Source organism: Pollicipes pollicipes, unplaced genomic scaffold (assembly GCF_011947565.3).
Source record: "Pollicipes pollicipes isolate AB1234 unplaced genomic scaffold, Ppol_2.1 Scaffold_3087;HRSCAF=3621_pilon_pilon_pilon, whole genome shotgun sequence".
NCBI lineage: Eukaryota > Metazoa > Arthropoda > Thecostraca > Pollicipedomorpha > Pollicipedidae > Pollicipes > Pollicipes pollicipes.
Window position 1 is genome coordinate 29,507,910 of NW_023596225.1, and position 22,917 is coordinate 29,530,826.

General features: G+C 60.5%; 2 protein-coding genes across 2 annotated transcripts in view; one reads left to right on the forward strand and one right to left on the reverse strand.

Annotated features, from left to right (window-relative positions):
* Window positions 1–14,327, reverse strand: part of LOC119089742 (rhophilin-2) — a 56,156-nt gene extending 41,829 nt beyond the window's left edge. The window contains exon 1 of the mRNA XM_037212554.1: window positions 14,145–14,327. Within this exon, the coding sequence (XP_037068449.1) occupies window positions 14,145–14,267 (123 nt within the window). The 5' untranslated portion in view covers window positions 14,268–14,327. The remainder of the gene's footprint in view (window positions 1–14,144) is intronic.
* Window positions 14,328–16,647: 2,320 nt separating this feature from the next.
* Window positions 16,648–19,712, forward strand: LOC119090014 (uncharacterized). The gene is made up of 4 exons (XM_037212812.1): window positions 16,648–16,683; window positions 18,078–18,199; window positions 18,677–18,770; window positions 19,443–19,712. Exons 1-4 carry the CDS (start codon window positions 16,648–16,650, stop codon window positions 19,638–19,640), a joined length of 450 nt encoding a protein of 149 aa, XP_037068707.1. The 3' UTR covers window positions 19,641–19,712.
* Window positions 19,713–22,917: the final 3,205 nt, after the last annotated feature.

The following is a 22,917-nucleotide window of genomic DNA, read 5'->3' on the forward strand; positions in this document are numbered from 1 at the left end:
TCAGGAACAAGTCACATGTAATACATTCACCAAACACACTGGTTTGGTTTAACCAGGGTGCAAAAACTCACCAACATCGAGCATCGAACACTATAGCCAGCCCATTCAACACATATTTTGCTCGTGCATCGTTAGGGGAACCAGGACGCGTCTCTCCTGCAGAGGAACACCTGCGCAGGGATCAACGGTGGCTGATGCCCGACTGATACCACCGCCCCCCCCCCCCCCCCCCCCCCAGCGGCGCGCGGTCGATGGCTGTCGCTGCCGAGGGCGTAACTAATCCGACATTCTACTAACTAGGACCCCGTCTGAAAGCCGATCGATGGCCAGATTTCGTAACAGCGGCCGGCCCGCGCTGCGCGCAGAGCTACGCCGTACTGGTGGACGGCGCCCGGGCGCGACCCGAGCCGCTCACAGTGGCGACAGGCCTCACATAACGTCCGCAACCCAGTGCGCGTGCCTTTGGTGTGTTTATCGCCGTATTAAACGAAAGGAATTTTCGTTGTCACCTCGTTGGCAGGTCTGAATGCCTGACTTGCTTCATCACTAACTTGTATCCGTTTTTTTTGGATGGTATAGAAGGCTGGTGTGTTCATTAAAACACCAGCCTGAGGGTGTTTGGGATGGCACGCAGGGTGTTTGCTGTGCACTCCAAGTGACCAGTAAGCTGAGTTTCAATAGAACTGTCTAAATAAAAAGCTAACGGCAAAAATGGTATTTTGTGGACACTTTCCAATAATGCTGGCCTTAAGAGCAAGCTGAATGCCTCGCTAAAAGAGGCCATCCTCGTAACGCAATGCTTTGAGGCCGTCGGCTTGATTTCATACCGGGAACCAGCTTGCAAATCATAATCGCAGTCCGGCTGCTGCGTCGCAATAGCAGTCGGGGCTGGGACCAGTGTGAGCCAGCGTCCATTACCTGCCGCTGGCCGGGCCAGCCGTCGCCTCGGCCGACCCCTTTCCAAGCAGGCCGGGCCGGCCCGCCGGCGGTGGACCCGGCTCTCCTTGGCGACCGGGGCCGGCCGGCGAGCGCTTGGCGTTCAAGGCGGCGCGAGCCCCGCTGTCGTAATGGGGCCCTGACGTCCAACTGCCGCCTGGCCGACTCGTCCACGTCCGTCTCTCGAGAGAGAGACAGGCAGCAGAGTGCGCCACACTTGTCTTCACGCACGCTCCCGGCGGTCATCGGACATTGCAGCCGAGTGAAAGGGGTTTGCAAACCGCAGCGAGCGACTCGCGCCGCCTGCCATCGAGATGTTGTGGTCCGGGTGCTGCGGGACAGCTCGGCCGGCTGGCCGCGGTCAGAGGCGGCCGCTCCTTTGGCCGCGCCGCCAACGGCACACGTCGGTCCAGATCGGCCGGCTTTCACCTATTGGCCACGAGTGACGTCACTGGGCGCCGCTCTGGGACGCCATGGCAAGGCGGCGCGGGCCGGGCCGGGCCGGGCCGGGCTGGCGGGCGGCCGTGCGCACCGGCGCAGCCAAGGCCCTACCTAGGCGCAGCGCCCTTTTGTTTTTGTCGCGGCTCTGGAGGAGGGTCGGTCCTGGGCCGGGCGGCGGATGTGGCAGGGAGGGAAGGGAGGGGGTGGTGGAGGGGGCGTCGCAGGGCCATGGTACCACTGGGCGAGCCCGTGAAGGGCCGCTCGGAGCACACACCGCGGTGTTTACGCCAACGCGACCGCTGGACATCAGCGGTCACGCCACGGCCGGAAAACAGCGACAGCGAAGGTCGTTAGCGGCGAGGGTTCTCACGCTGGGCGAAGTGATAGTAGAATACGCTGGGGCTGGTGCTGGCCGAACTCGGACCTTGTCGGCTGCCAGGATTGGTCGATGACAGCGGGGCAACAACACAGCGCTGCCGGCGGCCAGGCCTCACCGCCGCCGCCAGGGTCCCGGCACGGCCCGGCCGAGCAGGAACGGCTCCAGCATAGCTCCCTACGGCCGCTACGGCACACCGCAGTGCCCGTACCGCCAACGGACATCACGTCCCGAGCTAATTACTGCGGGTAACGGCGCACTGCGGTTCGCCCGGCGCTGAAGAGGGCGCTCTGTCTGCGCCCTGTTGCAGCGGCAGGGCGCTGAAGGCATCGCTGGCCTGCCTCACAGCCAACCCGTTCAGGCTGGAGGAGCGTGCGGACCGTCGGGAGGACTCGACAGGCGACGCACGGAGCCCAGGCAATTGGTCGGGTTCACACACATTCCCACAGGTTAACGACTGGCAATTTGCAGCCGAGACACGATTTCCTCCGATGCTGACCGCAGCGTTTGAATTGTGCGATGCATACGACGACGATTCTGCAGACCGCAAGTGGACTTTTTTAGCATGGGTGCGGGCGTCATGCTCACCATGACCAGACGCATTGACCTGCCGGCGGTCTTCAAATGCTGTTGTCGTGAAAGAACTAAGTCGTCGTTTGGACATAAGGTTGAAGTACGTCGTTGTCCGTCCATCGTGCTGTGAGATGCTACGCTCATTTTTGCCCGACTTACTCAATGATTTTAAAAAAGCTTTGATGCGTTGCTCACTTATTCATGCGAAATATTCTCGTTTCAACCTGAGACATTATACGGACTCATAATAACTCGAGAATGTTTCTATGAACAGTATATATATATATATATATATATATATATATACAAAAGTCACTGAAAATTGTAATGCCCATTTGCGCGCATGCATGGGTCCTGATGTCACGCCATGACACCACCACTCGGTCATCAACGACATCAGCAGCGGCGCCGCGGTTGGAGGGATCGCAGGTCCGGCATGTCAGCAGCAGTCAGTCCAGCAACGTCAGCAGCAGCGCCGCGGTCGGCAGGACCGCAGGTCCGGCAAACGTCAGCAGCAGCGCCGCGGTTGGAGGGACTGCAGGTCCGGCAGACATCAGCAGCAGTAGCATCAGCAGCAGCGCCGCGGTCGGCAGGACCGCGGGTCCGGCAAACGTCAGCAGCAGCGCCGCGGTTGGAGGGACTGCAGGTCCGGCAGACATCAGCAGCAGTAGCATCAGCAGCAGCGCCGCGGTCGGCAGGACCGCAGGTCCGGCAAACGTCAGCAGCAGCGCCGCGGTTGGAGGGACTGCAGGTCCGGCAGACATCAGCAGCAGTAGCATCAGCAGCAGCGCCGCTGTCGGCAGGACTGCAGGTCCGGCACCTCGGGCCGTATGCGGCCGCCATCCAGGCTCGACATCCGGGCGGAGGTGAGTGCGTCCCATCAGAGTGCAGGCCACAGGCGGCGGTGACTCAGCACGCCTGAGGAGCCCCAGGCCCAGCACTGTAGGATGCAGGCAGCACTGCAGGATGCAGGCGGCCTTCACCTCGAACCCAAACCACCCACGCAGCAGCACGGCGTCCGGCGGAGGGAACTCTGCCTCGGCCTGGCGGGGATGACGCGTACAGCCGCACCCGGGCCGGGTGAGCTCACAGCCACACCTGGGCCGGGTGAGCTCACCAGCTCACAGCGCACCCGGGCCGGGTGAGCTCACCAGTTGACAGCGCACCCGGGCCGGGTGAGCTCACCAGATCACAACGCACCTTACTAACTGCCAAGTGCCGCTCAGGATAGTAAAGGTTTCGGAATTGGCATGACTGTGAAAAGCAGTGACGGCTACCACCTTCCTTCTCCACATGTGTGTGGACTGACAGGTCCCGAGTCTACGGCCCTTCAAGGCGCGTGGGATCTGTGCGCTTCCCTGAAGCCCACTATGAAGTGCTCGAGTGAGATACAGCGCTGACCTAAAAACGGCGGCATTCCCGTTGAGGGCCACCGCACTCCGCGCTTGAGTGCATGAGCACACGGCAATTGGCCGGCTCGAAGCACGCCACCGGAGGCAGGCGCCGACACCCACGCCGCTGGAATACAGCCGATCGGAGCGCAGGCGGCGCGTGCACGTCCCGGCAGCTGTGTGCGTGTGCTTCAGCCGGTGGCGCACCCTGATAAGCGGCCCGGGTGGACGCTGATGGATGGAGGATATTTCGGCGGGCTAGGACGTCTGCAAACACGCACGCGCCAAGAGCACACACAAAAACGACGACGCTGAAATCCTCGCGATAAGGCGCGCGCACAGACAACAACATGTCAGGCGGCGTTTGAAGGTAGCGGCGTGGGTGATGTGCAACGATGCCCCGAAGTCCGTCAGCTTTGGCCTAGTGTTCGGATGTTACATCATGCATGGAATATGGCAGCCTGTATACTGTGAAAATACGCGTCACACTGTGGTCCCTCTGCTCGCGTGGCGTGCTGGATGCACATTGCATGAATCTTCTCATTTCAGCGATCCACCGCTTGGTCGCGTCGCAGCTACCTCATTTGTGTAATATGCGTTGTTATCGATAAACCGTAACACTTATACAAGCCAATGAGCACACCCGCTTACCACGCCAGAATTACAATGACTGATCGGAGATCGGGTATTGTAGAGAACTGGCCGCTCCGTATCGCCGGCCCCACGGGCGCACCGCCGGGTCGTACGAGCCGAGGAAGTGCTGATCCGTCCGTCTCCCGCCCCACCACAGAGCGGAGCTTATGCTCGCCCCCGGAGTACGTCGGAAGTGCGCCACTTCCGGCTCCGCGGTCGGCCGCGGTCCCACACCCTCGCCCCGCAGGCACCGACAGCGTTTCTTCAGTGTCGGGTGTCGGTCGTGAAAATACGGCGACACGGCGCATTACGGCCGCCGGCCCAGCGTGTCACGGGAGTAGCCCGCTCAAAAGAAATGACTGATATATTAGCCGCCCACTCACACGAACCAATGAGAACATTTCGCACGGTATTTGCACACTGCATTTGTTTCACAGTCACGTAGCAGCATTTATCTTATCGCGCGGCCGGTTTTTCGCCGACGCCCCACCCTCGCCCCACAATGCCACCTTTGCAGATAGCATGCTTGTCGTGAGAAGTTTACACACTTGAATCGTCCGGCCAGCTCACCAGCCCGCTCTCTTCACAGATAACATTCCTGTCGTGAGTATTGAACACGTGGCTTGAGGGCTCATTCTGTGGCATTTAATCGGCACCCGTGGTGACGAGCCCCGATTGCACAGGTCAGTGCTCTGGTCCGCCCCCGCCCCCCCCCCCCCCCCCCCCCACCCCCACCCCCCCCTCCGACGGCATCGGTCAACGGCTGTCAGAGCCGAATCACATGTGTAAATGTGATAGGTACGTACTGTGAGTGCCGCGCATTTCTGATGCCTGCGTCACCGGCGAAATAAAAACTGCGCACGGCTGAGGTCGCATAAATACTGCAGTGAAGTCAGCCCGCGCGGCCGCTAGACATGACGTCACCCGGCGTCTCGTCATATAGAGCTCCGTATGTTCCTCGCCAGGCGAGGTGACGTCAGCTGGCACCTCATCATGTAGAGCTCGGTATGTTTCCCACCAGGCGAGGCGAGGTTTCCTGACGCTCCGGGCATTCCGAACTCCGCGTATTGCGATGGCTCGCCAGAGTGATGTCGCCTGGCGTTCGGCGCATATGCATAGGCTCGCACATTGCCAAAGCTCGTCGCTACCCGTCGCAGCTCGCCGCAGCGGCGTCGCCTGGCGATCGGCGTGTATGCACAGCTCCGCACATCGCCGAAGCTCGTCGCTACCCGTCGTAGCTCGCCGCAGCGGCATCGCCTAGCGCTCCGCGCTCACGCGGAGCGACGTGGACTGCGGCAGTCAGCCGGCGTGACGCTCAGGAGCGGTGCTCAGCGCTCTGCATTGTGCGAGATGTCGGCCAGATGGGGCGACGCCGCACCGTTAGCGGCGGAGGCGTGGCGCCGAGCCCGACCCGCGCGTTATCGGGCCGGCCACCGGCACCGAGAGCGGCCCGTCCCCAGCCGAGCGAGGCGGCGGAGTGGCCCGTTCCTCCAAAAGCGAGACGGCGGGGCCGCCCGTCCTCCCACACAGCAAGGCGGCGGGGCGTCCTGTCCTTCCAGACCGTCAGACCCGTCCTTAACCAAGACCGAGGCGGCAGGATAGCCCATCCTCCCAGCCCGCGAGGTCGGACACTGCTCGCCAGCGTTGGGCCTGTAGCCTGGGGTGTTGCCTGCCCGTCTGGTCCCGCACGGGTTGCCAGCATTGCCCGCTTCCGATTGCCTTCGTGTGTGTTGATCAGCAACTCTTCAGTCCTAACTGCCTAGTGCCTGCCTGCTCTTGAAACCTGTTAGCTGGGCATTGGCAGTGACATAATCAGTCTATGAATGGGTATGATTGATGTGCTACGCCGAAGCTGGAAGTGCTCTCATCCACTCCGCCTCCCACTCATCCACTCCGCCTCCAAATCTGCCACACAAGTCTCCGGGTGGTAGTCCCGGGCTGCTGTCCTTCGGTGGGACGGCGCGGCGGCCATCGGGCCAGCTGACGGCAGAGCGGGACAGGAACAGCCGGCTAACCACCCGGGGCCAGGGCCGTGACAGGGTCGGAACTGGTCCGGCGAGCGCAAGGCCGCCCGCTGTAGGTCGGAGGCAGTCCATGGCGACACAGAACGGCGCGCCGCGTATGCGGCTGCGCACTTGAGGCACAGACTGTCCGCTGTGGGTTGGAGGCAGTCCACGGCGGCACAGACCGGCGCGCCGCGTATGCGGTTGCGCACTGGAGGCACAGACTGCCCGCTATGCACGCGCACGCTCAGTCGGAAACACGGCAGGACCAGACAACCGCTGGAGACACTGGGAAGCCGCTAACAGAAACACGGCAGGCAAGTGATTCAGCCGCCAGCGGGTACCTGCTCAGCGCGAGGGAATCCTTCCCGCGCGAGACGCCGTTCGGACGTTCAGGGTCAGCTGTTCAGCCGGATCAGCACCGGTCTACCGGGTCTGACCGTGCCCGCATCGCAAGGACGACCGGGGACGTCCTCCCCCGGTCGGGGGGTTGGAGGGGACCGCTGCGGGTGAGCGGCCTGTCCAATAATCGATGTCGTCCCCGCGCCGGGAACCTGACCGCAGCCGTCGTCGCCCTCGGCGCGCGGCGTCGCTCCGATGACTCACGCCCAATCGACCGACCGGACCCACTTCAGAGGCGCTGCCGGCGGAGCGCGGCGGCCCAGGTGCGCTCGCGGCTCCCACGGGCCGGGGCGGCGACCGGGCCGCGTGGGAGGCGGCCGCCGCCCGGTCACCGCGCGTCCGGCCGCGTCGCCGCCGCTCGGGCGGCGCATGTGCGCCGGCACGGTCGCGCTGACAGTCAGCCGCGTAGGCGGTTGCGCCGTCACGGAGCGCGGCGTTCGACGCGCCGCGGCCGCGGCCGGCCGGCCTGTCTGGCGCCCGTCACGCCCCTCCCCCCTCCCCTCCCCCGCAGGCGGACACGGCGCGGGGGCATTGTTTCCGCGACACCTGATCTGAATGCAGGCGGAGGGAGATTGGTGGGTGCAGGTAATGGGTAGGCCAGCGCTTAAACTGGGGAGCGGTGACAGGGCAGTTTGAATTTACGACGGCCACTCAGAAACCACGATACGGGCATTTTACGGGTGGAGGTTCCCGTGGTTGTTATCTGGCTCGCAACGTTGCAGAACTTTCGTTTTCCCATGGGAAAACTGACCTCCGTCCGTCACGGGCGAACGCACCGCGTGAATACCGAAATAATATGATTGAGGTCAATATTTGGCGTTTGTAACGCAATATCATCATGTTTACTTGCACGGGTCAGGCGAAGGGAAGGGAATGTTTTCATTCATACCTCAAGGGAATGCCAGAGACATGACGTGACGTGATGCGATTGCTTTCACTGAAGTCAGGCCAACGCCACAACACATATAGCTGTGAAGATCACCGCTCTGCATAGCAATGAGGAAATCCGGACAAAGGCAGGCGATTCGACACAGGCGTCAAATGCAAAGCGTGGTGCCTCAACCAATAGACAATAGCTATACATGCCCGCATGGTGTCGCACTGCGTATTTCAGCGTCCGAACCGTGCCAACAACTACAAGTTTCGGAATGCTGTCGGCCCACCGCCTTCTCCAAAGGCTACATTTATCTTTACTGCGGAACGTTTGAAAAGGACCGCGTAGAGATAAGTTGCCCAGGAGAAGTAACCTTTGCAAAACCGACACTGACGAGCACAGGGCCTCGAGTTCATGCAACGAGGAAAATCGTACCTAACGACAAGCGCTGGGAGACTACTATCAAATGGTGTTATCCTTTATTTGCAGTGCAAGTGAGCAATAATACAAACAATACAATACTGCGCCGCTTGAGGAACATCATAAAGACCGTGTAACTCTACAATGGGAATTTACTCATGTTTCAAGGGTATAGTATTAAAGCGGTCACGTGTTCAAAGCTAGTAGGGTCAGTCTGAACTCACACGGGTTTGGAATGCACACTACGTGGTCAAGCAAAGCGCGAAGAGAGATTAACCCAGAGCCCGTCGTTAGTTTCAGCCTAACAAATCATGCCTCCAGGGCCGGGCGTACAGGCCAGACTCAGGTCTTCATGTAGTGATCGCAGAACTGGATGCAATAACCAACAAGGCCTGCACGCGGGCTCGCACCATCCGCAGCCCGCACTCGCCACGCTACGTGTACTGGGCCGCAGGGATGGATGTCGTCGGCCGGGAATCAAGCGTCAAAGATCCCCGATTCATTGTGACACAGCTCGAAACCACAATAGAAGGTGATCCCGCTGCTGGGTAGCGTGCACCGGGCACGTGGCGCATGCACGAAATGCGGCAATAACTGTGCGCATCGTGAGTGGTTGCTTTGTCTGACGCGCGTGCGGTTCCGATTCAACAGTCCGTCGAGTGACAGGTCTGATTCACGTTAGGTACAATGGACACCCTACGGTGCACGCTCGTGCAACGGGCACCTCTCAGGGTAGGGTGAGGACCTTTTGCGTCTTTGAGGAGGCCGGACGAGCCTTCATATCACCCTCTGGGATGACGGCTTCTCTGCGGACTTAGGGCGTCAAACGCGGTTCGTGCCCCGTCTCTTACCATGCGACGTCGTGGGGTCATTTTGTCACTCGGAGGGCAAGCAGTTACCGCTGCTGCCTTCCACTTCCCTCCCTACTTCCGTTGTGCCTGAATTTGCTGTTCTTCGCGCGGGTAACTGCACAAGTGTCGATATGTTGGCAATTCCTCGAAATTCGTTGGAGGCAGCGGATGTCCCCTCGTGCTATGAACATGTGTGTGGAAATATACACACTTAAATATTCGTATGCGCAAAACTTATATAGCTTATTATTTCTGCGAAACTAAGCATGAATTTTTACGGACGTAAATGATGCCTCACACGCACAATTCGTCTTGCGCGCATGTTTGTCGTTACCCCTGCTCTACCACAGAGAGCGCAGCGTTTTCTGCTCCCGCATTTCAGCGATGGGAAAAACAGCCGTACGATGGGAGGCGATTCGAAGGCAGGCGACGCGAGCAAACGCTATAGAAACATCCATCATACAGTGGTCTCAGAGAACGTCTAACCAGCCGTCTCTGCGGTGGAGCCGCTCTGGAGAAGGGAGGGGGGGGGGGGGCGACACACCGCCTCCTTCGCGTCAGCGTGCGACTGAGACGCGAGAGCACCGCACCGTGTCACGGGCCGCTAACGGTCTCCGCTCGCTGCCCGATCAAATGGAGGCTCATTATCAGCGGCGGCGGCGGTGGCGGCGGGGGAGGCGGAAGTCCTTCACGCGCGCGTCCACCGCCGGCCGACGCGCTCCTGACAGCTGCTGAGACAGCGGGCGGGGCCTGCGGTCGGTGGCGAAACACCGCGTGCCGGAGCAGGCGGTGACACAACGGGCTGGCCGCGGCGACGGCGACGGGCACGGGGACGGGGACGGCCGACCGAGGGAGGTGCTCGGCCGGAGCCGCCGCTGCTGCCGCCGCCGCCGGCGCAGGACCGGGTCGGCGCCAACCGTCAAACGGCCGCAAAAGGAGCCACGATTTGTATCGCTCAGCTCGTGTTTGGTCACGAGGGACTGTCTCCCAGTCGCGCCCTCTGACGGTTGGCGGTGGAGGCACCCGGACGGCCAGCGGTAAGAATTCTTACCAGAGTGGCACAAAGCTCGCCTTACCAGCCAGTGACAAGAAAACCTCGTGGCACTCCTTCATTGAGTAATGCCAACCCGTTCGGGTAATTGAGCTCGTTCAGCTCGTCGCACTCAATGACAACTCGCCGGACTGATAACAGCATGTGTAAGAATAACTCGTCCAACCAAGCCAGTAAGAACTAGACACCCGTTGCGTTCGGGGAGCTTTTATTGTGTTGTAAAGCCTACGATCACAATCTCCTCTCAACGGCAAGCACTTATGCATGGATCTCCATTTGTACTTGCAACGTCGATGACCGTCACTTCTGATACTGTTTTACATATGTCAGATGATACCGAAATCAGATGCTGTTTTCCCGACAATACACTCGACAGCGGCGTTAGCATAGCAATGCCAAAGTATCAACCCCATACATGTAAATCATCTTTGACGCTCGTGGCGCCTCGTGCTGGGGACGCCATTGTCTCCACGTGATGGTGACACCACGTGGCTCCATCGCTCGGTGTCGAAACACCGCAATGTAGGGCTTCTGAGCGTCGTGATGTATTTTTGCCTTTGGACAAGAGTGTTACGTCAGAATTAAAACCGGGCCACATAAAGTGCACGTTACTGATGCGTGGCGCCATTAGCAAGGCCATGGATCGTGTTCGTATGGGCAAATTAGACCATGGCGCAACATTGCTTAGCTTATGTCAGAAGCATAATTTCGTCATTTACTAAGATCTGACTGTGCGAAATCGTACGGCGCAAATCATTTCTCCTATAATGCCCGATTCCAGCTCGGGCTATTGTGTAGGTGCGTGCTTTTAGATGATCGTCAGACGGCATTACAACAGCGTACATTAATTAACTGCACCGCTGGTGCACCTGCCCATCGGGCGTTTTTGCTGGTGCACTGCTGGCGCGCGTCACCTGCCAGCGTGCAGCGTGACAGCAGCGTCGGCGTGCAGGCTGCGGGCCGCGACACGGGCCAGGCCGGGCGCCGCGGGGCGTGCGATGCGCGGCGCGACCGTCGCCGCCGCCGCCGGACACCTCTGGCGTGGCGCCCTGCTCAGGTGTCCGCGGCGGTCCCCTTGTGGGGCGTCCCCCCCCCCCTCCGCCGGCCCGGGGCGGCACGAGGCTCGGAGCGGTCGGCCGATGGGGGGCACGGGGGATGAGCGCGGCCACGGCCAGCGCCAGACAGCACGCCGCCGCCCGAGCGCCTCTGGTCGCGGTTTGTTTGCAATTTGGATGTTTGGTATTTTTTACTCTCCCCTGTTTTTTATCCTTTGTTGATATCCCCCTCTGTCGTTGGTTTTCCTCTGTTTGGATAGCTGTGCTTGGTGCCCTGAACGGCGATCAGGTGGAGGCTTTGCGTGGCTAACTCATATAAGCGCGGCGATTTAAGTTCAGTCGTGCACACAGGCCGACCGCAGCTACGCGTCTCCAAGCTAAACGCTGCCAAACGGAATCTGATCCAATATTAGATACAACAGGTTCACACGCGGTCCCGATAGTTGTGGCGCACCTGACCTACGGTACACGTGCAGCTAGTTGGACTTGGACGATTTACGATTTTAAAATGTTGTTATCTTGGAAGAATGGAAGTGCACGCACGTCCTCATAGACCCTTTTATGGAGCGTCAGCAACTGCAGTGGCTGCACGAGTGCGCAAGCACTTTGACACAGCCGGAATTCTAACCCGAGCTCCTCACGTGCAGAGCCGAAGGCGCTAATCACTCAGCCATTGCGCCCCAAATGTTATAGAAGTCTACATGGTGGCTTCTTTTTAAGGAAATGCATGGAAGACTTCCTGAGGATCGTTCGGCGAGCCTGAAACATCGCTTTTATTACGCAGCATTAAAGTTAAAAACAAATGCGGCCCACCGCAACCTATAGATTACGCCATATTATGTCCAAAGAAGCCCGGTCGGTTTTCACGGACACGCTGGGGTGCTGGGCACCGCCTGTCCCGGAGTGACGGCTGAAGCCCGGCAGCTCGTGCGGGCTCTGCGGCCGCCGCCGGCAGGAGACGATGACCGTCAAGTGCGACACGCGGGATCGATCGATGGGACAGGTGCGTCCGCCGACCTCTGCAGACCGCGGCAGCCGACCTCTGCAGACAGTGGCAGCCGACTGTCACCGGCTGCCGACCTCTGCAGACAGTGGCAGCCGACTGTTACCGGCAGCCGACCTCTGCAGACAGCGGCAGCCGACTGTCACCGGCTGCCGACCTCTGCAGACAGCGGTAGCCAACTGCATCCCTCATGGATGCCGCTGGTCCACACACAGTCACCAGGTGCAGCCCAACGTCGGCCGGCGTTCCAGACCCACCTGGCGCAGCAGGCATCAGTTCCGTTCCCGTCTTATCTGCTTCGTGGTAACCTTGGTAACAGCAAATTCCAACTGGAGTTCGTAATGAGTGTTCATACTTTGGGAAATTCCTGCCATAGGATATATATATATATATATATATATATATATCTCTCTCTCTCTCTCTTTCTCTCTCTCTCTCTCTCTCTCTCTCTCTCTCTCTCTCTCTCTCTCTCTCTCTCTCTCTCTCTCTCTCTCTCTCTCTCTCTCTCTCTCTCTCTCTCTCTCTCTCTCTCTCTCTCTCTCTCTCTCTCTCTCTCTCTCTCTCTCTCTCTCTCTCTCTCTCTCTCTCTCTCTCTCTTTGTATATATATTTTGCTATGAAAATCAAAGTATTAAAAGTGACACAATGCCACAACGAGAGATAGTGAAGGATCTTACAAGTGCAAACGCTGTTGAGAGTTGTCGCCGGAGCGGATTATTGCACACAAATCACGTTTTCACACGGCGCATTACGTATGCGCATTTTTCATTGCATCAGTTGTGCGCCTTGGATTGTAATTCAAGCGAACCGGAAACGCACACAGATTAGCTATTTCGTGAATACTTATATTCGTCTGTCCGATCCTTCCCAATCCTTATGGTCGTCCGATACTTATACATATTTGGTCTGGCATTCATCAAACAAAATTGAATTCATATTATCTTCCCGGCATTCTATTCCCGATAGTCCATCCATCCACTCGCTGTATATAATAATTACCGCCGTTAGTCTCCGTCCATCTGCACTGTCTGATGACAAGTCACTGTCCCTGGTCCGCCCGACCGAGCGCCCTCCGTCCGTCCGTCCGTTGGCCGGCTCCCACGGCGCGTCCCACGCTCCGGCGGCGTGTCAGCAGCTCCGTGCCATTATGCGGCGGCGGCGACTCGGCGCGCCGCCTGGCACCTCACGGCGCGGCCCGGCGGTCAGCCGGCGGTCAGTTGGCGACGGCTAACGGGTCACGGCCGATCGAAATCGCACAGCACGGCCGAAACGGCCCGGCCGACGCGGCCGATCTGCGAATCGGGGTCAGCTCCGGCCGGCTGACCGGGGGCGGCCCTGGCGAGGGAGCCGCGCGGCGGAGAGGCGGCCGGCCCCGCCGCCCGTCGTCGCCGAGACAAACGGCCGAGATGCGCGGCGTCATCCCAACCGTCGCCTTACACGGTTACATAGTTTGTCACAGTGCGTTCCCTTGGAGCGGGAACTCGGCTTCAGAACCGCATGCCAATCAACGGAGAAGCTAGGACCATCCAGCACCCAGCACCGGTTCCGATGGCATCAGGACACGGGTCCATCATCTGATGACGCGGCTGATACCAGGCCGACACACCTCGCGCCGCGGCTGCGAGGATCGGCGCGATAGCCGCCCGGCGCGCGCGTGGAGGCACGCTGGGCGAGGCGGCCGGCGGTCGGCGGTCGGCGGCTGGCGGCCGGCGGTCAGCGGCGGCACCGTCGCCCCAGGCGGCCGCGTAGCGTACTCGAGGTCCGGTGCGCGTCACACGACGCAATTAGAGCTTCCGGCGCGGCGGGCCGTACGCGCCACGAACCGGGCCAGGTCGGCGTCGCTGGCACGGTCAGCTCACGCGGCCGAGGGAGGACCAGCCGCTCACGCACGATGAGACGCCGCCGGCGTGATCCGACCGATGGTCGCACAATGCGCGAGATGCGTGAGGGTGAGAGGTGTGGGTTGTGAGGCAGCGGCCACACCGATCTATTGATACACATCGCGTCGTGTAAGATTTGCATGTCTTTGGAAAATGTTTGCTTCGCCCTCGGGCCTTTGCCAGTTGCCACAACAACTTTTGGCTTTGTTTTCGACGAGTAGAGATTTCTCCCGTACACGAGCGGAAGAGGGCTTACCTTTACACGCTTGAAGTAGCTCTCCTTCTTCTGTGCGTCGTCGGCCTCCTCCGCGGCGGGCTGCTTGTCCTTCCTCGCGAAGCTCTTCATCACACTGTTGAACCGATCCTGGATGCCGTTCATGGCGGACCGTGGGGATGGCACGCGGTACGGCGCGTCATCAGCTCACGACGCACCACCGTCCGCTCTCCCACTGCCGCCCCGCTCCGCCGAGCCGCTCCGGCTCAACAGGTAACTCGTGACGTCACAGGCCTCAGGTGCCTTCCCCCGCCGCGCGCGCGTGCGGTGCGTGTACGCTTACGCGTTGGTGCGACATCTTGTGAGATGATAAAGAGGTACTGTTTTATAAAAAGAACCGCCAGGACCTACGTCCGGCCTAGAGTTTAGGCCTAAAGTTTTACTACTATATATGGCAGTAGCAATAATAGAATCTGGAAGCATGTTTAATAACCGGACTTGTCGCGCCTATTCAAGCCAGCAAGCATGTTTTTCGCAGGCTGAGTTGTAGCTCAGGGTGGAGGTGGAGCGATCTTGGAAAGCTAATTTAGGTATTCCACAGCCTTAAGCTAATCGGATATCTAATTGTTCAGCTTCTGATGCTTCAGCCACTCAAGTCTGGTATGTTCAGGCCCTGTGTGGTTTTATTGATGCCATTTCATTGCCGTATCTTGGATGGATTGTACCATTGGCAACTGAGCGGGATCAAAAATATTTGTCATGCTGGTGGTATACTAGGTAGCAGCAATGTATGTGGTGATGATTAGCATTATAGAGGGTGTCAGCTACTTCAGCTATTCACTAGCAGCGACAATGTCAAGGCTTTCTGTGCTTGTATGGCATAAGTCTGCCACCACCAAATCTATCAATTCACCAATTTCAGCAAATGGAGAGCCAGTGTCCCAAAGAATTGGCATTGGCGTTCTGCCATTTGTGATTCAGTTTACGCTAAAATGGCTGCAATACGTTTTTCAAGCAGAATAAGGTTGAAAGTTCAGCATACCATTTGTTGCTGTCCTGAGATTGGCACACATGTGCACCAGGCTCTGAGTACTAGTATCATGCAGGCACCTGACACAGGGGATTAATTTTTGGTTGCTGGGCATGATAAATGTCTCCCCATATCATTTGTTTTGTAAATGGCTGCTTGTGACTTGATATTGTATTAGCTAACATATCAACAGAATAAGTGTAATCACAGATACTATCTGAATTGATGAGATGCAGATTTACCAGGCTCTGAATTGACTGGGGTGTCCATACCGTGGCCTTTGTACCATCACAAAAAGGCTGGTGATTGGATGCATGCTCAGCCCCCTGCAAAAATGTAAATAACAGCTGTGTTACTTCCCAATAGATGATGGCATGTGACATAGTGATCAGCTCAGGAATTTTGACCTGAAAGCAATAATTTACCATGTTAAAAGCACTGCTGATATTAAGAAGCAACACAGCATAGTTGCTGGATCATTATAAGACACTTGCATTCAGTCTGCAAAATGCATTGTTTTTTTAAGTCTTACAAAAGCAGAGTTGTTGCCCTCAAGTCCCAGGTAGTATGGTTGGCTCAAACCTTTTTTGAGAATCACCAGCTGACAGCATTCCTGCCGCTGTTCACAAAGTAGCCTGGTGCCCATAATGCCTGTCCCATTTGCCATTGTTCTGCTTTTCTTTATTATATATTATGTAGCACATTGTCACTCTGGAGGAAGGGGAAAGCAATGAAATGCAATGTAAAAAAATTTCCACAAGTGGTTTCTCATTCCTTGCCAATTTTTTAAAAGAATATATTGGTATGTTTCCTGCATACTCTTGAAAATCTGGATCTTGTTGAATATGTCAAGTAATTGTGAACATCTAGTTTTCATTGCAAGCTGAAATTGAACAGCAAAATAGATGTCAATAATGGAGTAATTTAGAAATATTATCAAACTGGGAACCACTTTATGCTTATTGTATAAAAATATGCTTTTGAGAAGCCTTTCACTGTCTGATCACAATTTACAATGCTATTGATGACTGTCAGAGATGATTGTGCATGTCTACAACAGAAGGCTGACCATTATCAATTACAGTATAATATGGGTGTGTCATTTCTTCACAGGCTAGAATTTACTTATGGATCACATCATCATCAGCACCTTTCACCATGTGGATGCAGATTTGCTGCCAGCGGCGGCGACTCACGACGATGACTCTTCCGACGACATCTCCTGGTCCGAGACCCAGAGCTCATCCCCGGCCCCGGCAGCGCCGGGCGCACCGCAGCCGCAGGTCTCGGACGGCGGCGCTCCCGTCCCGCCGGACGACGAGGCGCCTCCGCCCTCTATCGACGATGCGTCGCCCGTGGTGGGCGCGCCTCCGAATGCCCGGAACCAGGCCGCGTCCCCGATAGTAGCGATACCTCAGCACTCCCGAAGTGGGAGGGTGTCGGTGTCGCGGACTTCAGAACGTTCTTTGAGCAACGCTGCGTTTGCCGCGCGGTGGGAGCTGCGCCACTCTGGTGATGAGGGGTGCTCTCCTGTCCTGCGCCGCGCCCGAGGTGGGCCGCCGAGCGTCGGGCCTCGCGCGCCGCATCGGCGCTGGTCCGTGTCTCCCCCGGCCGCCGCGCCCGGCGAGGACCCGTCCTCCTCGCCCGTCCTCGGGGCGCCGCGCGCCGCCGCCGACGCTGGCGGCTCTCCGCCGCTGGGCGGCGCGCCGGCGGTGTCCGACCGCGGAACGAGCTCGTTCGCCGACCGGGCGTCGCCGGTGCTCGGCGGCTCGCCTGTCATCGAGCGGCGCCGTGGCCAGCGCCGCCCCGCGGCCGGGGTCGTCACAGACGCCGGTAGCCGGCCCGGTCCGGCCGCTGTCCCGCACGCCGGCCACTGGTGCGCTCCGGGCAGCGCCGAACCCGGGGCAAGAACGCTGCGCAGCGCGATTTTCCAGCGGCGTCGCGCGGTGGCGTCTGACGAGCCGTCGCTGGCTGCGGAGTTACCAGAGAGGTCCACCGTGCTGGCACCGGCGGCGGGCGAGCCCTCGGCCGGACCGAGTCCCGAGGTGTCGGCGGCGAGGTCGGCGCGGCACCGCCACGGCCCGGCTCGCCAGCTGTTCCCGCCCGCAGCGCGGCCCCCGTCCGCCGAGGCTGCGCTGGGGAACGGCCGGGAGAACCCGGCGGAGCCAACGGGGCCGCCGGAGCCACTAGAGTCGCCGGAGCCACCGGAGCCGTCGGAGCAGTCGGAGCCGCCGCTGCCGCCGCAGCCGCCGCAGCCGCCGCAGCCGTCGGAGCCGCCGCAGCCCGCGGAGGAGGCGGAGGAGACGGCCGGTCCGGCCAAGCGGCGCCGGGTGCGACCGGACGTCTGCGAAGAGCTGCGCCGCGCTCTGGAGTCTGCACGCGTGCCGACCGTGTCCAGCCAGGAGCGGAGGAGCTGGCTGGACCGCGTCATTGCCCCGCACCGCCAGCCGCCCGCGCAGGTCAGCGCGGGAGCAGCCGGCCACCTCACCAGACGGACGCGGGACTGCGCCATGACCTAACGTTCGGCAGCTGATGCTGGCCTGTGCTCAACTGAACGCTACAGACCAAACATTACTTCCATTTCGTTAATCGTTTAATGGCTTAGCTGGATGTCTGAGGCAATTAATGGGACGTTCAGAAGCGTACGGTAGCTGTGCGCATCACCCATATGCACATTGTTGTGGGTTTTGATTTCCTGCAACCCGCTGTCCCTCTGAATTCAGTACATCCTGTTAGCTTATTCGTGATTGCATCACCACACTCAGCATTATGCATAAATTCCCTGCAAGCCACTGAAAGACCGCACTCTGTATAAATGAATGACTGTCGCTGCGACTGGCGGGCAGAAATACGCCATCCGCGCAGCCACTTTCTGAGTCATGATAAAGACATGGCCCAGCCAGGACATACCTCTGTCACTGTGCTGACTCCATGTGTGGGGGCAGGAGTGGGAGCGGCGCGCGTCCGACTGGGTGCGGCAGATCCGGCGCGTCGAGACCACCCCGGAGAAGGCCACCGCCGAGCCGGCTGAGGCGCCGGCCTCGGCCAGGAAGGCCCAACCCAAACGGTCAGTCCGCGGCCTGCTCAGGCGGGCAGGCTCGCGGCGTAAGCGGCGCACGGATTGTTGACTGATTGTTAGCGGGTGCTGTCCAGTACACCCGCTGTCCAGTGCGCCCACTGTCCAGATCAACTGTTGCTCAGTGCGCCTGCTGTTCCGATCAACTGTTGCTCGGTGTGCCTACCGCTCCGATCGGCTGCTGCTCCATGCATCTGCTGTTCAGATCAACTGCTGCCCAGTGCACCCGCTGCTCAGTGCACCCGCTGCCCAGAGCAACCGCTGCTCAGTGCACCCGCGCTCCGCACTCAATGTCTGAGGCGCCCGTTGTACGGCGCACTCACCATTTCTCTGTCGCTGTTCGTCACGTCCATTGTTCTCTGTATCCACTGTTCGGTGTGTGCACGTTGGCCCACGACGCTGAGCGGGCGCGATGGTGTTCCCCTGGCCCCGTGTACTGACCGGTTGATGTGCGGGCGCTGCCGGCAGGCGCGGTCTGGTGCAGAAGCTGCGGCGACTGTTGAAGAGGAGCGCTGCCTTCGCTCGGATGAACCGGCACCGCAGCGACGGCCTAGCGGACCAGGTGCCTGGCCAGCCCGCACTCGCCGGCCCGGCACGGGCGAGCGCGCCCCGGGCCAGTGGCGCTCACCTTGGTCCCGCTCGCTTCTCCTGTGGTGTGGTAGCTCGTCCGATTCGCGCCGCTGTGTGTGCGTGTCGTGTGCGGTGGTCGGTCTCCATCGGTGGCAGTCCGTCCCCGCGTGGGGCAGTTTGACTGGCCCCTCCTCCGTCAGTCCGACCCGCGACCCTCCTCCGTCTGGCTGACCCATGCCCCTCCTCCGCCAGCCTGACCCGCGCCCCTCCTCCGTCAGTCTGACCTGCGCCCCTCCTCCGTCAGTCTGACCTGCGCCCCTCCTCCGTCAGTCTGACCCGCGCCCCTCCTCCCTCGGTCTGACCGGCATCCCTCTTCCGTCAGTCTGACCTGCGCCCCTCCTCCGCCAGCCTGACCTGCGCCCCTCCTCCGTCAGTCTGACCTGCGCCCCTCCTCCGTCAGTCTGACCTGCGCCCCTCCTCCGTCAGTCTGACCTGCGCCCCTCCTCCGCCAGCCTGACCTGCGCCCCTCCTCCGTCAGTCTGACCTGCGCCCCTCCTCCGTCAGTCTGACCTGCGCCCCTCCTCCGTCAGTCTGACCTGCGCCCCTCCTCCGTCAGTCTGACCTGCGCCCCTCCTCCGTCAGTCTGACCTGCGCTCGTTTTCAGGCGGCGCTTTCGGTGCGCGCGGAGCGGTGCGAGCGTCAGGCCGGCGCCCTGATGGTGCTGGGCCGCGCACCTGACCTGGGCCAGGTCCAGGTGCTGCTGGCCACCGGCGGCGGACACCCGGCCGTCACGCCCGGCGACCGGCTTCTCCTCCATCGGCCCTGGTCAGTGACCATCTGTTCCACTGGCTCTGGTCAGTGACCACCCCCTTTCCTACCGGCTCTGGTCAATGACCATCTGTTATACCGTCCGTGGTCAGTGACCGCCCCCTGTTCCACCAGTCCTGGTCAGTCGCCATGCCCGGCCCCACCAGCCGGGGCCGGCGTGCGGTCTCTGCCCTCCTGCGGCTCGGGCTCGGACCGGGTCATCGCCGGTGTCGGGCCCAGCCGTCCGAGAAGGCACGCTGTCACGTCCGCGGTCTGAGGTCCTGGATGGCTTCTGTGTGGGTGATGGTCACGGTGAACAGGAGGTCCACGGTGTCTCCATCGGGAATATCGCTGACCAAAGCCGAGTGCATGCAGGTGTCGGCGTGCTCTACGTGGCGTCAGTACGGGCAAGGACACGGCAGTCCTCGGCAAGTCATCAAGCGCGGGTGCTGTTTGTGACTTCTGGGCGTGGCCGCCTTGTGCGTCTCCGTGTCTGCACGCTCTGCCTGATCGGACTGGCGCCTCCCGGCCGCATGCCGGGCACCTCTCCCCGTCGCCGCTGGCCCGGCCGCGGTCTGACGGATGTGTCGGCCACCGGCAGGCAGCGGCTGCAGGTGGGCGAGAGTCGCACCGTGCTGCTGCCCGTCGGGGGGACCAGCGTGGAGCCGGGCCGGCCGCCCGAGCCGCGCCCCGCCCGCCGGCTCGTCTTCACCTGCCCCTGCCCGACAGGTCCGTCTCACGCACGTGGTGCCTGTGCTACGGGGGCGTAGGGCTCACGAGGATCGAGGAAAATGTTTGGTTTGATTGGGATCGAGGAATCCCGTCGTCAATTCGTGGTTGAAATGTGTCGGTTGCGTTGCATGATATGTGTTGCCGATTACTGAGCTTGGTTGGTGGCTAGATCTGCTGCTGTGGAAACTGGCGGGATTCTGGATGTTATTTGGCGATGTTTCGTGCGGTTTGTTTCTGAAAATTCGCCCCTGTCCACAGACATGCCGCTAGGTCGTGAATGCGTTCGACCTTTGCCAAAGATCATAGCGCCGTCGCCGCAGCCGCCCACGCAGAGCCATCTAACCACAGTTCGAGAAGCTTCAGCGTCAGACAGCTCGCTAGATGACACTACCGTGCTGGCCGCTCTCGGTCGTGGCGTTGATGTCGTGAAGACGATCGACGCCACCGTCCTCCACGTTTGCCAATACAGGTAACTTACGCGTTTGTTTTGCCTGCTGACAGTGATGCTGCGCATGAATAGTGCCGTTGGGTGCACGGCCTCGTGTGAGGTCGGTACTGAGCCACCAAAACGGAATATTACAGGGCGCCTGCAGCGTGCGACTGCTTGCATTGTTGTCGCTGCCGTCGGCTCGAGGGCTGCCCGGACCCGTATTCGAGGTCGTGTGTTCCGCCGCTCGTCTGGCGATCCTGCCCAGTCGGGAGCCGCTCCGCGGCGGCCGTGGCGGCCAGCCGCTGTGTCCGCGTCTGCTGGGCGCGGACGCGTCATGTCTGCCATCACAGTGACGCCCTGTCAGTGACGCCTTGTCAGAGATGTCCCGCCAGTGGCACTCTATTATCGACGCTCTGTCAGTGGTGAGCTGCCAGTCGTGGGCTGTCGTTGACGCCTTGTCGGTGACGCCCCGTCAGTGACGCCCCGTCAGTGACGCCCCGTCAGTGACGCCCTATCAATGACGCCCCGCCGGTGGAAGGCTGCCAGGGACATCCTGCCAGTGACGCCCCGCCGGCGACGCCCCGTCAGTGACGCCCCGTTAGTGACTCCCTGTCAGTGACGCTCCGTCAGCGACGCCCTGCTAGTGGTGGTCTGTCAGTGTCGCCCCGTCAGTGACGCCCTGGCAGTGACGCCCCGTCAGTGATGCTCTGTCAGTGACGCCCTGCCAGTGGTGGTCTGTCAGTGACGCCCTGCCGGTGATGCCCTGTCAGTGATGTCCTGCCAGTGACGCCCTATCAGTGACGCCCTGTCAGTGACGCCCTGTCAGTGACCGGGCGGTGCCGTGTGCCAGGTGTCCGGCCGACAGCCAGGCGTCTGACGGTGCCGAGGAGCCGTGGTGTTGGTCCCTGCTGGTGGCGGACCGGGCCGGTACCGTGGCCGAGGTCATGGTGCCAGCGCCGCTGCTGCGATCGGCCCGCCACCTGTGCCGGCCGTGCCGCCGCCTTCGGCTCACCGGGCTCGTGGTCCGCCAGAGGACCACCAGCGACGGGTGGGTACGGGTGCGGCGCTACCAGGGACAGGGGGCTGCGGCGCCTGGACCACCGCCGATGGGCGGCTGCACCACCAGCACCAGCATGAAGTGGTAGACGCAGCCCGCGGCTCTGCCTCTGGTGTGAGCGGGAGAGAATGTAGCCTCGCAGGGCAGCGTTTGCGATGTGTTACGTCTGTCCTATCATTATGTCCAAAGAAATGCTGGCTGTGAAAACTGGGCGTGACATCACACGATGATGTTTTGCTGTGCGAAGGTGACCAGACAACCTTTTTACCACGGATGAAAAAAACTCGATATTTATCATTACGGGATGGATGCGTAATGCGCTGGGTCACAGCGAGGTAAACTTGTTTCGATCTGCTAGCGTTTTTTTCTGAAAACAACAATATGTGCTTATTTATCTGAGCATCAATCACTGGACTGCTGCAGCTGCACTCGCGCTGTTCTCGTGATTTCGTGTGCTGCTGCGGAGTGCGAGCGTGACACTGCGACTTGATGCCTGCGTGGCTCTTGGACCACTTTTATATCTTGTCGTGTGTGCCTGACTGTCTGGACAGGACCGGGCTGGCAGACAGCCTCAGCCGCGCCGGCGGCGGCCGCCGGCGGTGACCACCGCACCAGAGCCTGCCGCTGACCCCGTGTGCGGCGCGCGTCCGGCAGGTGCCCGGCGCTCGCCAGCGTGGTGACGCACCTGACCGGCAGCGGCGCCGGCTTCACCTACGTGCTGCAGGCGGTGCCGGGCGAGAGCCGTCTCTCCGCCCTGCCCGACGACGGCCCGGCCGACGGTTGTCCGCCGCCGCCGCTGCCGCCGCCGGTCGACGGAGCGGGCGGCCGGCTCCACCTGGCCTGTCGGCTGCTGGCGCCGCTGCCGCAGGCGCTGCTCGTGCTGACCTCGGTCGGGCCCCAGAGGCTGGCGCTGGCACCCGACGCCGGCGTCCTGCTGGCGCCCGGCCAGGCGGCCGGCCTGCACTACATCTGGCGGCGGGACGGCCAGCTACTGCTGGACAGGTGAGCTACCCACCTCCTGCCTTCGGAAAGACCCTGGTGTCGCTTTCGGACGTTGTAGTGACGTTAAGGCCGCGGCGCCCGACACGTGGTGCCGGTCAGCGCCCAAAACAG

Coding starts and splice junctions, on each gene's coding strand:
- LOC119090014 (XM_037212812.1), top strand. CDS start 16,648: ATGAGGGGTGCTCTCCTGTCCTGCGCCGCGCCCGAG. Junction 16,684..18,077: donor TGTCCTGCGCCGCGCCCGAG/GTGGGCCGCCGA, acceptor GTGTGGGGGCAG/GAGTGGGAGCGGCGCGCGTC. Junction 18,771..19,442: donor GCGACGGCCTAGCGGACCAG/GTGCCTGGCCAG, acceptor GCTCGTTTTCAG/GCGGCGCTTTCGGTGCGCGC.